Below are 16,906 nucleotides of genomic sequence, written 5' to 3' on the forward strand. Positions count from 1 at the left end.
GAATCAACCAGTTTCTTTAGTTCAACCTCAGCTTGCCTAACAATGTTTGGCCAGCAGAGTTATACGGAAACCATTAAATTACATGTAATTAAATTGTCTTTCAAAGTATATAAAATATACCACATCCAAAGAAACACTGTACTTAGCAGTGTACAATAACATCAATTTAAATCTATAATTTATGAAATTAGATTCGTTTAAATACAACATCAGAATACAAATCAATATTCTTTATTCCACATACATGTATTTTTTTCTTTTACTTTGAACTGTTTACAATCTAAATGATTCAACAACAAAATGAGAAACTACCACAACAAAGTTGAATTTCTTACTAGGGAAAAAAAGGAAAGGAAAAAAAAATTATAATAATGGTAGCTTGACTTGAAATGGAGACATTTTGTATTTTGTACCAGATAAGGGGTTAAAGTCATGGAAATGCACAAGAGCACAACTAAAAATGGCATGTGTTAATTAATGTATATACTTACATCAAAATCAAAGAAAAAAATCATGAATTTAAATCATTTGAAAATCTTCACCTTGTATTATTGAGTTTGAACGTAAAGGCTTTTGTTAATAAATAATCTCTCTTCTTTTTTTTCCAGATTATAAACAAATATAATATTCTTCATATCAGGAGAATAACTTGGGTTAGACAAACGGCATACACGTTCCTCTGAGTAACATTTCACACCCGCAAAAGCCCTTTGTCCTCCATCCTCAAACAGTTTGAGTAGCGAGACGATGGCTTGGTCATACAGCAGTTCCTTTGAATCATGGGAAATGTGAATTTTGGCGATAATTGCATTTTGTGAACAATGCAATAAAAGAAAGTGTTTATACATGTTAACATACACATACATAACTGAGCATTACGTACATATATGCAGGATAATGAGGGAGAGAACAGATTCCCGATCATCTGTTGGTCGCAGTGAGAAAGCATGTGCGAGCCTCAGCAAATAAGAGTAATACTTGAATTTTACAAATTGGTTCTGTACACAATTTGTGTTGGAGTGTTGGTGAACATCCCCTCTTACCAAGAGGGTTTCATACAAATTGAAAATAGTTTATTATTGACACATATTATTCCCTTTGCGTATCCAGTGAAGTCCAAGCTGAACCAAAGCCTGGATTGAATCTTAGGGACTGTTGAGTTGCCTGGCATCGATCTGATCAATTCCTGTTCCAGGTACTATTTGTCAAACCACGATCTGTGTAAATTCTGACTGGTATATTTAAACATTTTAAATCATTTTCATGTTAAAGCGCCGTGGCCCAGCACCCTGGTCCGCCTCCTCAGCGGAGGTCCCATTGGACTTTGAGCGTGGCACGTACTCAATATCAATGTTGTTTTTATGTTTGCCTTTTCCTCGACTCCACACAAACAGGAGCAGGAAGCAGAAGAGAACCACTCCTAGGAATGTGAAACAGCCCATGGCTGTAGAAACTAAGATAGTCTTTAGATCAAGGCCAAAGGTCACATTAGGGAGGTTGGTACCGTTGGCAGTGGCATTGCTTGTATCCGTGTAATGTTGGGTCCTGTTGGCATACAGCGAGCCCAGACTTTTCACTGCCAGTGATACCATAAGAGTGTCATTGCCTGCTGTGTTAGAGGCCACGCACATATACACACCATCATCCTGAACCTCCGCCGCCTTGATATCCAGCGAGCCGTTGTTGAGGACCGTCACCCTGCCGTGGCTCCTGTTGGTCAGGTGTCTCCGGCGTGGGGTGACCCAGAAAATAGTGGGCAACGGGGCCCCCTCTGCGTTGCAGTGTAAACGGGCCGACTGTCCCTCCTCCACTGACACCATCTGAGTCCGATTTTCACGGATCTTCGGCTTGGTGCAGGTCACGTAGTAGGACAGCAGGGTCTCTTTGAACTCCTTGAAGGGGCGTCCATGGATGCCCTCTGGAGTGCTGCACTCAGGCTGGATGTCACCGAAAGAAATGGAATGGCGCCTTTGCTGCAACCACATGAGACGACAGTCGCACACCAGAGGGTTGTTGTTGATCAACAGCACTTGTAGAGCCTCAGGAGCATGAAATACACCCCTCTCCAAGGTATCAAGCCGGTTGTGGGAGACATTTAGCAAGCGTAGCCAGCGTATACCCTGGAAAGCATAGGGTTCAATGGACACCAGTTGAGATCCGGCCAACCTCAGCTCACGCAATCGGACCAAGTCCTGAAGCAGGCCACCTTCCACTGTTCGGATACGACTGTAGGAGAGGTTAAGGTGCGTGAGGTATGGCAAGTGGCGAAGAGCCTGGTAGGGGAAAACGGACAAGTTGGTGTTGGTAACGGAAAGCGTGGTGAGGTTTAGGCCATGCAGAGAATTAGCGGGGAACAAATCCAGCGATGGCCAGTTGTCGATCTCTAGGTGTCTGAGGTGAAATAGCTTCTTGAAGGAGTAGGGGTGGAGAGTGCTGATACTGAGGTAGCGCATATGTAGGCTCACCAGGTTGTGTAGGTGGGACAGGGCATCTGTGGGCACCACCGTCAAGTTACAGCGCTCCAGCGTCAGGCTCTCCAGTGACAACAGTCCACTGAAGGCCCGATGGGAGATGTAAACCAGCTCATTGTCTCCAACTTCCAATGACCTGAGGTTGCGCAGGTCCTGGAACATATAGTCCACTAGAATGACAACTTTGTTGTCACTGATATCCAGGTTTGTCAAGTTGGAGAGGCCAGAGAAGACGCCTAGAGAGAGGAGCTTGATGCGGTTGCTCTTTAAGCTCAGTGAGTGGAGGCTGTAGAGCGAGTTAAAGGCTCCGGGCTCAACGTAGGCAATGATGTTTCCACTCAGATCCAGTTCTTCTATGTGTGGATAGGCAGCAAAGTCATCGGGGTTGACGGCCTGAACGCGATTCTTGCTGAGATCAAGGATTCGTGTCTCGATTGGGACTCCATCAGGGATGGCATTGTAGCGCTTGCGGTGACAGATGACAGAGCGGCTCTGGGCGGAGCACTCGCAGCGGGAGGGGCAGGCCAGGGTGGAGCCCACGAACACGGCCACCAGGGCCAGCCCCAGCAAAGGCTGCCAGCAAGACACGGCTGTGTGCAGCATGATTCGATTTAAACAGTCCACCATACTGTCATGGCTCTGAAAGAAAGAGAAAGATGAAATGTTAGTAAATGTACAAAGATGTCTTGACATATTATATTACATAGAAGCCATAAAGAATATGGCAGAATAAAAGGTTACTTAACCAACAAAAGGTTAACCAATACTGGTTAGTATTCTGTAACATTAAATACACAAGATGGATTCATCAAGAACAGCAGGAGACAAAACTGAATGGATTTGATATGAATTTGTTTGTTCCGCACATAGAGAACAAACTGAAGATTGGTGTATCCATCCAAAAATAAAAGAAAACTGCCTCAGTTCTTGCTTGTGGGATTGTATGTGCATGGATTGATTCTTTATTGTGTGCACATGAATTCACAGCCCTATGGGTGTCCTGCTGTTTTTCTTTCTCAGTCTGTTCAGTACTTTTGAAGATTTGTACTTTCTCAACATTACATTTCTTTGTGGTTTTGCAGTTTTCAGTTTATTCATTAAATGCTAAATTATAAACATTCATAGAGCACTACTTAGAGAATAAAGACCATAGACTACACAATAACTTGTTGACTTACATAAAAAGCCTTGAACATAAAAAGTGTGGTTTGCTTTTTCCTGACACAATTTCCCTCATAACTTTAAACAAATATACATCTACAGTAATGATTTGTAGAGCACCCACACATACAGTATACAAACGTAAGACAAACCAGGATTAAAGTGGTTTCTAGACTCTGTTATGTACGTTTATTTTGGCTAAAGAGAAGCCGACTGCATCTGATGCTAAACACAATAACCAGATGACAATAAAACACGTGCAGCTTCTTGTTTGTGAAAAACACCTGTGCTGTTTCTTGTAAACTTGTAGCCTTGATGTCGGACTCACTCTTACCTGTGACTGTCCTTTGTCAGAAATTATTCCCAGACCTTCATAACGGCCTTGATTTTACACTGTTTTTATTGAAATTGATGTACCTTCTATTGAACTTCAAAATGTAATGACTTGCAGTTCCTTGAAACAACTTTATTTCTCGGCTGACATTTTATTTTTAACCTTTCCTCTCCATCTACATGGCTCTATTGTGGTAACAACCACCTCTTGGACAAAATCAAACCCTACCCTCAAATATTTCTCCTTGAATGTCCTGTTTGAACTGAAAATACGTCATATTAATAAAATGTGTTGCGAACGACATTTCATGTTGACTTTAGAAGCCCTGGCAGTCTGATTACTATTGTTTGGGGATGTTTTTTTTTTGGCTCAGCATACTCAGCATTGTGTGAAATATCTCACTGCCAGTCAAGTCACAGTGGTGTCTGCATGTGTGCATCAGCGAAAACAAGATGCATGTGGAGACACTTTCATAAATGTCCTGCAGCGTGACTAAGTGTGCATGTGTTTATTTGATTGTTTATGTAAATATCACATTTGAATGTGAGATGGTCGTTTGTACGTTGTTACAGTGATAGTAACTTCTGAATTTACATTGCATCTGGTCTGAATTTACAATAAATTGCAGCATTCGCATGCCAAAGTTAGACCTCTAGAGGGCAGGTTTGCATAATGTGGTGATTCAGTAAAACAAACAAGGACATAACTAATAAAAGATTCAATAAAAAAAATTGCCATTCATTATAATGGTGTTCATTTGTAAATTTAGACAATATTTCAATGAACTATAATGTAATTTGAACATTTTATCAGAACTAGATCCTAATTTTTCCTGGCTATTTGTAGCTTGCACTGTAAATTCTACACAGGCAATTGCAATACAATAAATTAAGACAATATATCATCTAAATTAAGTAACATTACAAGACAAAACTCACTGCATCCTTCAGTGAACAGTACAAATGAATATGTGTCAGGAATGCGTAATGAACTAGATAGTTTAATGACCTAAACACACATTACAATTTTTTTTTGATTGTTCCTAAGCATTTGGCAAAGATAAATAAAACAATGTGATATTTGAGTAGAAAATGTAAAAATTGATATCTGTAAAGCTCAAAGATGAGTAGTGTGTAAGTGTGTGGGTGTGTGTTAGTGAAGCAGACAGATTGTGAAACAGGTTGTGAAAAGTGCATAGATGGATCTGCCTCATCTGGTGTGTCATGGGCACACTAAATTTAAACAGAGAGAAAGGGGTGCAGAAACCCCACAGGCACAAAACACAGCCTGGTCGAGTTGTATAACATGTATATGCACTCTCATTATACGACATGAAATGCCACGCATCCACAGAGAGCAAATCACATTTGAAATAACCAGCCGCAACCTTAATGCATGGTCTCCTCTTGCACATAACAGGTTAATTGGGTGCGGGTAGTTGTGGTGACAGGAGATGCATACATGGGTCTAAGTATTGGCAATTTTTTCCTTCTACCCTGAGAATGATCAGTGAAACAAAACAAAAAACAGAAAAAAACAAAACAAAAAACATTACACAACTGCGCCTTGTTCAGACAGTCTCTGTTTGCCCGACCAAAATATATGCTAATCATCACAAAAAAGTATTTGGTGTCCTGTTTATTTCTGGATTTATTTGCATTGCCAATTATGCCCTGAAACTAAACAGAATAGGAATAAATGAGACTTAGCATGATAAAACAAGAACACTTTCCCCCTCATAGTACGCTGTTTAGATTCCCACAATGAGCAATTTGAAGCATTAAGCTTGTGTTGACATAGAGAGCATAGTCTCCTATAGAGCAGGCGCTCACAGGGAAGAAACACAAACATGACATCAGTGTTTGTATCAAGAGTCTTATTAGGTGACAAAATTTCACTTACATGAACATACACACAGATACTGACAGACCCATTTATATAAACACATATTTACAAATCCAAAGACTCTTCACAACTTTATATTTAATGAAACTTTGTACCTATGTTAATCTGTCACTGCTCTTATTGGTTATTTGCCCCAAGCTGTGCAATTAAGAAAATGTAGTTGCTTCTTTGTTAGATATTCAATACCGTATTGATCCGCTATTTAGGAGAGTTATTTATGGAATTAATTGGACTTTTGTCAAATCCATAAAATAAATTTGTACATGATTCATGCCTAATGACATTAACACATTTTCAGATCTCAGGTGGTTTGGATCTGCTAATTACAGCATTCCAAACAGTGATTTGTTCCTTGTTTTGTAATGCTATAAATCTAATGCTTTATTTAATGATAAAACTTTTCATTGGGTATGGACTTTATCCATTGGGTATAGATTAGATTGTGGAAAATTCTCAGTATCCCTGCAGGATTGAAGCCTAAACTGGTTTGCTGGTCTTAGCTAGTTTAAGATTGGTTTCCAGCCTGTCCAAGCTGTTCAGCTGGTCTAACTGTTCTCTCAGCCTGAAATGTGCTAAAACCCCTCTTAAACAAACCATCAGACAAGCCAGGCCAGGCTTGGAGACCAGGCTAGACCAGCAAACCAACTTGGGCAATTTTAAGATTAGAGGAGAGGTTGAAAAGTAATTTTGATGAAAGATTATTTTTAAATTTTTTTTTGGCTTTGGTAAAAAAAGATTACTCGCTCACACTAAGATCAGGAACGTGTATAAAGACAGTAAACAAGGCCAGGTATGACATTCAGTGCAAACTAAATATGGTCAATGAAAAACCTAACATGACCATTTCATAAATAACACGTTATTTTCAATACATCATCATGATGTATTTTACTTGCCAATCATTTCATTCACTTCTATGCTGACATGAGTACGCCTGTAAAAGAGATAGGGAGAGAAAGATACCATTTAAATGCCTGGGACATGTATTTTGTCCTGACTGGGCTGTGATCGGCTTAAAGTGTGTGAATGGTCCTCCCTGGCTCTGTCAACCAGACTAGAACCGAGTCTAATACCCTTACATGGGCTCTCCAGCATTTTCCGGTCTTTTGCCCTGGCAGTTTTAGGCTTTAGATAACAAACTGGACTCCTGTGCAATCAAGCAACAAATGTCATTTCAAGCCAGGATGTGCTATATCTCCACTCAGAGACTCTCTTGGTCCTTCTGATGTGGACCACCTAATGTGATGACCACACCCTGCAAAGGCTCTGTGGAAGCTGGAGATATATTTAGTTAATTTCACAATTAATAAAAAAAGACCATTATAGTTATACTATCTCTCCAAACAGCCAGCAACTGAATAAGGTAAATGGATTGTGGGATGAAAAATAGTGTAAGCTCTGGAATAATTACACAAAATTAAATATAATCATGCGGAAAGAATGAGGTTCGGCATGTGAGAAATGGTTGCATGCATGGTCACTCCCATATTAGCATGTGAATTGAGACATGTCTCAGTTTGCATTTAAATTAAGCTCAATCAACAGCATTTGCAGCATAATGTTTATTGCCATTAAAATAGTTTCCATTTATCTCTCATTTTCTTTCTTACTTAACTTCTGAGAGAAAGTTAAAAAACAGAACAAAAATCTGTAAAAAAAAAAAATCTGGGTTACAGTGAGGTACTTGTTGTGGATATGAATGGGGCCAATCTGCAAACGTTAAATTGGTTTCAATGGTCTAACAAAAAGATACTACAAATATATTGCAAGTTAATATGATTATTGTATGAAAAAATAACACGCACTCACTAATATTTTCTGTGTAAAGTTATATATAATTTAACAATTTTGTTTTAATGGTTACACCATAAACCCTTATACAATGGCTTTTATAGCTTAAAGGGGTTATCCTTTAAAGGTGAACTAAGTAACTTTTTTTACCTTAACTGAACAGCTTCGGAGTCATTGGAATGGTTATATTACTTATTTCGGGTTGAATGGTGGTCGTTTCGCACCCCCCTGGTGCCCGTGAGCGGAAAATACGCACTTGCAACTTTGAGCCGGCGGGCCGCCGGCCGCTGCGTCAGGAAGTCTCGAGTGATATCAGGTCTCGCGATGTAAACAATTGCTTTACGGCCAAAAGAAATCTGCTAAAATGCTGTCATTATTGCGCTCCCTCACGCTGTCCGAACCCGAATGAAGAAGACGTTTTAAAGAATGTCCCATCTGCTTTGATGTCGTTGATCTATAGCCTCTTGTGTCTGAGAATCACCAACGAGTTTTTACAACAGTGTTGTCAAATATCTATTCCGAAGCTGTGGGGGGAGCTCTAGAGAGAAACCTGTGAGCAAAAAGCGAGAATACAGCGGAGAAATCCCGAAGCTACTGAGTGCTGCTTTAAGCTATAAACACTGGCAAATACATTTTCATTTGACTGCCTCCAGATCAAGACATCAAAAGCAAATAAAACCCATTATAATCACTGACGCTGTCTACACTGGATACAGTACGCAGTTTCAGTTTTTGACACACTCCACATTCTTGAGTCTGTCGACAACAGGACAAATGGAAGAGTGAAAGAACGTTCGCTTTGACGTGTCCAGATCGGTTGCGTCTCTGTACAGACTTCAGTCTGAAACAAGTGGATGGTTTATTTTAATGGCATCCCAGATCAGATTTTAAATTTGTTTGGAGCATTTTCTTTTATAGACAAGGCTAAGTGTAATGGAGAGTTCGCAAAGAAACCTTTGTTGAAAGATGAATCAGCAAACTGTATAGGATCTGACAGCAGCTGCATCCCAAACCGGAAGTAAATTAATTCATAATGCTTTGTCTGCATATATGTTTGTTCGTTTTTTGTGCAAAGAACTTTATTAATATAATGAACAAGGAACAAAATTAAAATAATAATAAAAATCAATGTCATGACCCCTTTAAATAAAAAGTTTTAAAATAAAATTATGCAAGGTTTTTTATAAAATAACAAGCTTCAGATTTGTTTAAATCCACCAAAAAGTGGCCCCATTAACTTCCATTGAAAGTACTCACCATACACTTGATTTTTTTTTTCTCTCCAGAAAATATAGGAACAAAATTCAAAATGATTTTTTTGTGGTATAATCAACATAATACCATAAAAGGTGCTGACTGTAATGAACTTGTATTGAATCCTGAATATTCTTTATATATTCCATATTACTTTTTACACAGTGGTTCGCTAAGACTCCGCTAAAGGAACTCATGATTTCTGTGGCTAATCCAGACCCATATATTATCCTGTTTTTTTCCCCCAGTTATATTAACGCATACACACACCTGCCTCAGATGGAAGTGAATCTTTAGAGAAACAACCACCTCTCACAAACAGCTGTGTTAGAAGTACATCCTAAAAATAGCAGTTGTTTTTCTGCACTTTTAGTGTTTTTCAAAACACATCATGTTGAAACAAAGACAAGATTTCCATCCTTGTGAGTGTAGCTTGTTTGTTATATGCTCACTCTAATAATTGCAACACTATGTGAACACGTAAGAATTTCACAGAATCGGGTTAAAATATGAGCATTGGCATGGACGTCTTTGTTTACCAGCCCTGTCCCAACAGTAAGTTTACATCAGTCCAATTGTTAACAATATTAAATCCTTTCTTCATTTCAATGAGTCTTATATTTTCTAACGATGCTATCCTGAAGGAAATATGTAATTAACTCTTAAGAGGAAAGGTGAACATCTAACCCTTAATGTTTTAGTGGGCTTGTGTGATATCATCACAGCTAATGGTAATAAGAAGTCAAAGAAGAATCCCTCAAGAGTTTCTCCCAGCTCATCTTTAAGGATAACTCCACAGACCTTTATCAAAATGTCATCTTCTGGGCTGAGAAAGAATATAGCTAGTTTGCAGTATAAGGATATCATGATGTCACATCTATTAGCCACTTTAACAGTGTTGTCGTTGGTTCAATAATGTTAACATTTGAGAAGCTCACCAGCAGGCTGTTAAACACCACATGCAGTGGTTCATGGAAGTGGACAGGAAACCCCAGTGGCCCCTTGACAAAAAAAAAAAAAAAAAAAAAAATCCATTTCTCCAACTATTGATTCAGAATTACAAAGTGACTTTCTATACATAATCCAATCACAAGCACCTTTGCACATAAATTGAAAATATCAATACTAAGCCCACTGATTCCTAAATACATCCTAAGCAAAACAATACATTTAACTGGGATTGTACTTTAGTAAAAGCTGGATGCTTGAATAAGTGGTGAAATCAGGCCCGGCACCACGAGGGGGCAAAACGGGGCATTGCCCCCTCAGATCTGATTTGTGACCCTCAGTTTCAATTTGTCCCCTTCACCCCCGAAACGCGATTGATTTTAACCCTTTGACGCATACGATCACACCAGTGTGATTCCAATGTTCAGTGCGTCACTGCTAAATTCAAACGTGCTTTTGCGCTTTGGCTGGTGCTGAGCCTGAGACGGACATGTTCAGTGCTTTTCATATATCACAACTATTCAGTGTCTTCAACCACGTAATGTTTATTTGAGGTTACAGACATTAATGTCAATGGAAGCTGCAATAATAATCTTTTCAATTAGGCTATAATTTGTTGAAGTGTTTTATTCATATCAGATACACATTGTGTAGAAAACTATAAAGTTTACTCTATTCTTCTCCTAAGTTCACCGGACACTTTAAAGTATTTTAGGAGAAATGGATGAATTTACGTGATGTAAATCCGACAGATGCAATTCTCTGAATTGTGGTGCAAACTATTATGGCGGCACCTATCGTGCATTATAGATCAACTAACATGATTATTATAAAGGTGTTTAAATGACAAAAAAAAAAACACATTCACTTCCACGTATTAGACAATCGGGATATATCATATAGTTCATGATATAGTTAACAAGTTTGGGAATATTTTGAATAAAAAAGGAATAACAAAATAAAAGTGAAACCTCTGCCATACAGTGTGGCTGCATGATGCGTCACCATGGAATTAATATGTTCTAAAATAGTGTTCTAAAATAACGAAAGCCTTAAACAACTCACACTCTGGGCTCAGCTAGAATATAGACTCTCAACCACCCCTCCCCCTAGCCCCACCATACTATTTTTACTGTATTTTATTTTATTCAAATAAATGCAGCCATGGTGAGAATATGCTTCTTTCAAAAACATAACACAAATCTTACAGACCCCAAACTTTTGATCTGCATTGTACAAAAAATATAATGAAAAGCATAAGCACAATAAAAACCTTTTTTTTTTTTTTTTTTTTTTGTTATTTTAAAAACATTGATTCATTTCTTAATGGGACAGAACTGATGGGATAGTAAATTGCATAATTTCTGATAACTCTGCTTTTGAAAAACTGTGTCTGACCAGGAGCTCGATTTATTTATCTGTTTTGAGAGGTGAATTTCATGCTGGGTAACAAAAAGCCCAGAAGAGCAATTTACAGTTTTTCAGCACCCCATGTAAGAGGCTGCAATTGCTGCGTCAGCACAATCGCCCGCCCCCGCTGAGGAAGTGAGGTGGGATCAACATCTCTGACTGAGAGAATCAAAGGCAGGATCTGAAAACCCCACAAATTATGCAGCGACCAACCATACGCTTCACACTGAGCTCATCAGGAAGAACAGGTCTGCGTTAATTAGTGATAAAGCAATAGACGGAGAGAGATGCTTCTCTTGTTCCTCTCACTGATAACCCTCTGTTAGGAGTGAAACTCAACTGCTATCTATCATGCTCTTTCTCTCTTTGCTATCAAGTTCAGCGAGGCCAGCAAAAAACGCTTAATGTGAATGTTAATGTTTTTTATTCAGTGAAATTAGTGTAACTTGTTTTAAGCATATAGGTATGTTTTAAAGAAATAGTAATTGTTGTCTTTATTTATTTACATTCACTGTTCCAAACCCATGTGCAGTTATTTTTAGTGAGAGGCTGCCAAGATCAAGTCTACCATGCATTCATGACCACAATTCAAAAAACGTTTGGCTACAATGCCTTTTTGGCGTCAGTGATGTCAACACGACAATTCATTTTTATTAAATAAATATTTTTATTCCATAAGTCATTGTAAGACTTTGAGGACACTGTCCAGACTGGGCCCATCAAAAATGTGCTTGTTGAGCTCTAAAGGTTAAAGGAACAGAGTGCCCTCAAATTCAATTACAACTCAGTCAAATATATTTGAATTGAAAACAGCAAAAAGTAAAGGAGCCAATGTAAAACAGAAGATGCTATGAACAGAATTTGCTTAGTTCTGGTTCAGTATAGAGCTACAAATCCACAACCTAAATCTAGATGATGAAGAACTAATTCAACTTTTATGTGGGCTCTAACATACATATTTAATTTCAAGTGGGGAGATTATTGAACTTACATTTATGCTCATGGCAGATCTTTCTTTCAAAAGGCGTATTTCCCTACAGTATAACTACTCTTTGTATAAAAGGCCTGGCTGTGAGACTCTGACACCGTTTCCTAACTACACGCGACACGCGATATAAGATATCTTTTCCATAATCAGAGTTTTTGCCCAGCCGCGACGGCGACACGCGACGATTCTTTTTTAGAAAAGGTTTCTATTTTTCTGCGACGTTGCGGCTGGAACAACAAACACAAAGTGTGGCGAAGATGATGTCAGGTACGTGCTTTATTTAATGTTAAAAGCATGCAATGTTACTTTTAGTGCTCCCAGCTTTGGCAGCAATGGATAATTTCCCTCAGATCTTGAAATTAAACAAATGGGGAAACAAGAACGTTCAAACTGTGAACAAACAAGTGTATTCTTTGACAAAGATTGTTTTAGTAACTCAGTAGCCTATGTATTTTTAATGTTTAAATGGTGTAATATTTGTGAATAATGATTATGTAGCCTACGAGTGCCGTCAAGATTAGCCTACTCTCTGGTGCTGTGCACTTGCCGCGAGAGCCCGCTCACACGCTGTTCTGATTGGCTGTGGGTTTTGATTGATTTTGAAGCATCTCGCAGTCGCATCGCGTCTTGTTAGGACACGGTGTGAGAATTCATGGCTTTTGGATGCCGTTCGACCACCACTCAAAATGATAAAGTCATAAGCGTATTTTCCTCACGGTTGCTCAAGTTAATATAATTCATCATGTTAATGTGCATAAAATGCTTTAAAAAAATAAGGATAAACACACACCAGCAGCTGAACTGGCAGAGGGAGTGAGAGACAGAAAGATGCAAGCAATACACAACTATACTTTTAAAGCTAATAGTCAACACTAGAACGCTTAGGACAGCCTGGTCACCTTCCATCTTAAATGCATTAAAATATTGATGATACAATTTGGAGTGGAGAGCTTTCTTATGAACATGGTGACTTTCTTAGTGCTCCTTGAGAGATATCTTCAAGATACAGGAAGTAATGGAAAGCACTTTGCACAAATGAAATACACTTTGGTGCTCCAAAGACATCTACTAATGCAGTGGAGGTACCTATCCAGAGTTTTTATTGTGAGAACTATTATATATTTTATACATAAACCTAACTTAACATGAAAGGTAGCTAGTTTTAAACATCAAATGCCTGGATCCCCCTTAATGGCCAATTAATATATCTAAAATTTGAAATCATACAACAGTGCCATCAATTATACATAATCTGTGATGTAGTAAAACACTATAAATTTTAATACAAAAACATAAGTTATTAACCAAAAATGTATTTTTTTATTTTATTTTTTTTAGCTGTGCCCAACAGTTGTTTCCTATATTTACTATTCGTACCCCAAATATCCCAACTTCCGTCAACAGGGCAGCAAAAATAAATAAATAAATAAATAAATCTGCTACTGAGGTTAGCCATTGGATTATAGGTTCTGAAAAATGCAAAAAACTGTCCTAAAAACAATATAGGTGAGAGGATGACAAGAATAATTGTCTAAAGTTATAGCATGAGTGATTATGCTAATATTTCCCGAAGGTAGCATAAAAGCTGTTGCAGCAAACAGCGAAACAGCAACAAAGCCAGCCGGCATATCCAATACTTTAAAAAAACTGGAATAAAAAAACTGGAAAAAAAAAACACTGAAAGGAAACAGATGCCTTCTGTTCTCAGCATGAATACATTTGGAGTGTCAGCAGGAAGCAACTGCAAGCGTGTGTATAGCCCGTGTAGTCTTGGAAAAGCTGGGGCCGTGTGGGAAGTTGAAGTGTGTGTTATGAGGTCAGTGTGCGCACACTCACTTGCTGAAGAGGTTTAGTCATAAATGTGGGCTGGACTATATTAGGAATTTCATGGGTGCATGATCACCACACTTACTTACTTTACCCAGCAGGAGTGACAGCACAAGAAACTGACACCCTCCCTACGTCCCTGAACAAAATAGTACAGACCTGATTTGAATGCCGTTAGATTTTGGAAAGTTAGATTCTGATAATGCAGCCTGTCATATAAAGTCTTTCCTCCCCGGGATTTATCCACACATGTGAGAAGAATATCTTTCAAATGACATCTTGTAGGGTGTGCAATTACATTTCCAAAGGAATGAACTGCAGAAATAATGAAACAAGAGGCATCAGACATTAATGATGCTTCAAAACAACATCTCTCAAGGTTGCACCCTCAAAACAAAGCACTCGCTCTATCTCTCTCCCTCACCCACACCCTTTACTCAAGCCTAAATGAGAAACAGCCAGTTAGAGATATCCAATCCCACCCAGAGCCATTATCATTGGTATAAGTGCAAATTTGAAAAAAAGAGCTCATAATCAAATGAAAAGAGTAGCGTACCAGCTTTTCCGTCTCTTCATCCTACCCGAGCAGTGCCTTTGACAAGCTCTCACTAATCCCAGTTGGAATCCAGCTCAAACACAGAATGGTCCTCCATCTCCATCTGCTAAGACTTCTCTTCTATTCTCTCCTCCCCACTCCCTCCCGCTTTCCCTCTCTCTTGCCCTTTCTCCCTCCCTCTTTCAACACAAACAGACAAGAGTAGTCAACAAAAACATAACCTTTAACCTTTAGTCAATCCAATATATTCCCACTAAAACATAATTTATCTGAAAGAATGTTTCAAATTGTACATGTATTTGTGGTGAGCCTCTTTAGTAGCATTAAGAATCAATGGCCTTCTTATATTCAGGATGTCAGGCTGAAGTGTATGAGTGTCTTGTTCATCTATTTTATGCATGTTGCTGGCATTAGAGACACTCTCTCTGCATATCAATCACTTAAACAGAGATTAGCATTTCATTTGAGAGCCATTAAGGAAAAAAAAAGTTAAGTTAAACGTAATCAATTATAGTCCATCACATTCACGAGACAGCTGCTTTTTAATGACCCATGAATAATAGATAATAATTGTATCAGTAAGCCTAGATACCTGTGCGGAGTAAATAATTTGGTTTTATGTATTAACATGAGGACACATGTCTGCAGTTTGGATAACGCCACCAAGACCAGGCCCATAATCTAATATTTTGATCTGTTATGGTTTTTGGAGAGTGTGTTCTTAGTCAAAGGGAAGTGAAACAGGCACATGGTTGTAAACAGGGATTTCGGTGTTGAGATGACAATGACAGATGAATCGTCCTATTCTTTAATGATGTCTCGTGATTCCTTTGCATAAATTTGTGGTTGATGCGTTACAGCAGATAGATTGCTGTATTTTTTTCTAATGAGGGTTACTGAGATAATTAACTTGGATGAACTCTAGTGCCGTATCATGTGGTATAGTAAGGGCTGTCATAGTAGTTTGTTTTCATTCATCATGTCATTCAAGACGAGGTCACAAAAATACTCTGCAATGAGTCAATATATTGCAGCCAGTAACTAATACAGTATGTGAAGGAAAACAGCTGCACCTGTCTCAAAGAAATCCAGTGCTGGTGTGGTAAGCACACAGGCTTGCTTTTTATCTGCCATCTGTTGGCACTTTACTGACAAGGAACTTGCCCAGTGCTCAATATCGGTACAGTAGTGCTCAGAATCACCATGCTGCAATATTAATGCTGTTTTCAATAACACAGTGTTGGAATATAATGTATTCCTATGGCAGACATACAGTATTACTGAGCTACTGCAAAATTCAGAATTGAAGAATTGCTTTATTCACATGACAGACATTTTTCCAAAGAATTGGAGGAAGGATAACAACAACAACAATATAGAAAACAATGCTATTTATTTTATTAAAGGCAAAAATGTATCTGTCTTTAAATATTAATTGGAATTCTAATATAGAAAATGTACAGTATATTAAATAAATTATATATTTATTTATTTAAAGGTATTATATTCTTATATAATAAATGATATATACACGTAATTATAATTTGAATCAGTAAATCTATCTATAAACCATTACATGCTTTTCCCCCAAAACTTTCAAAAAATTATTCATCTTTTTTTATTTTTCTTAATTCCTCTTCCTTACATTCAAATTCAAACTGTACTTCTGAATCCTGTTTTCTACCTCCATTCAAATTAAATTCAAATTTAGGAATTAAATAAAATTGCAAATTGGAATTAGATTAAATTAGAATTTAAAAGGCATTCGCAAATCCGTTCTGAATGGCGTACAACCATGTCCAGTCCTGCAGTACTCAGTCTACGATCACGTGTTCCTGTGCCACGAATCCATTAAAAAACTAAGTGTTCTCACAATATGGCCATTCTCTTGTGTCTCAAAAACAAAACAAAAAAAAACAAAAAAAAAACCCACTAACTTAGTGATAAGACTGAATGACCCCCTGGTCCCAGGGGAGCCCGAGAACCCTTAAGATGGACCGTATGGCTAATTCTCTCTGCTACTTTATAAGCAACAATGAGTTAATGAACCGATCAGAGGCTGAATGCATGAGTTCCTCCATTACCTCTCCATATTTTATGTCTCTGTCTTATTAGGTGGCAAGGAAGAGTCTCTCAAGGGAACTAGGTCCTATTGGCTGTCCAGGAGATTGATTAGTTATTGATTATACCACAGTTTGGAGACTGAAATGAAAACATATGTGAAAGGAAGATTATGGGCTGAATTTCCAGATTGCTGATCC

General features: G+C 38.2%; 1 protein-coding gene across 6 annotated transcripts in view; it reads right to left on the minus strand.

The window, feature by feature from the left end:
• Positions 1-215: 215 nt before the first annotated feature.
• lingo2 (leucine rich repeat and Ig domain containing 2) overlaps positions 216-16,906 on the minus strand; it is a 275,152-nt gene continuing 258,461 nt past the window's right edge. For all 6 annotated transcript variants that reach the window (XM_082178215.1, XM_082178213.1, XM_082178214.1 and 3 more), the window contains one exon: positions 216-3,110. In XM_082178215.1, coding sequence (XP_082034341.1) covers positions 1,251-3,098 — 1,848 coding nt within the window. In that variant the 5' untranslated portion in view covers positions 3,099-3,110 and the 3' untranslated portion in view covers positions 216-1,250. The remainder of the gene's footprint in view (positions 3,111-16,906) is intronic.

Source organism: Leuciscus leuciscus (assembly GCF_965113295.1).
Source record: "Leuciscus leuciscus genome assembly, chromosome: 8".
NCBI classification, from domain to species: Eukaryota; Metazoa; Chordata; class Actinopteri; order Cypriniformes; family Leuciscidae; genus Leuciscus; species Leuciscus leuciscus.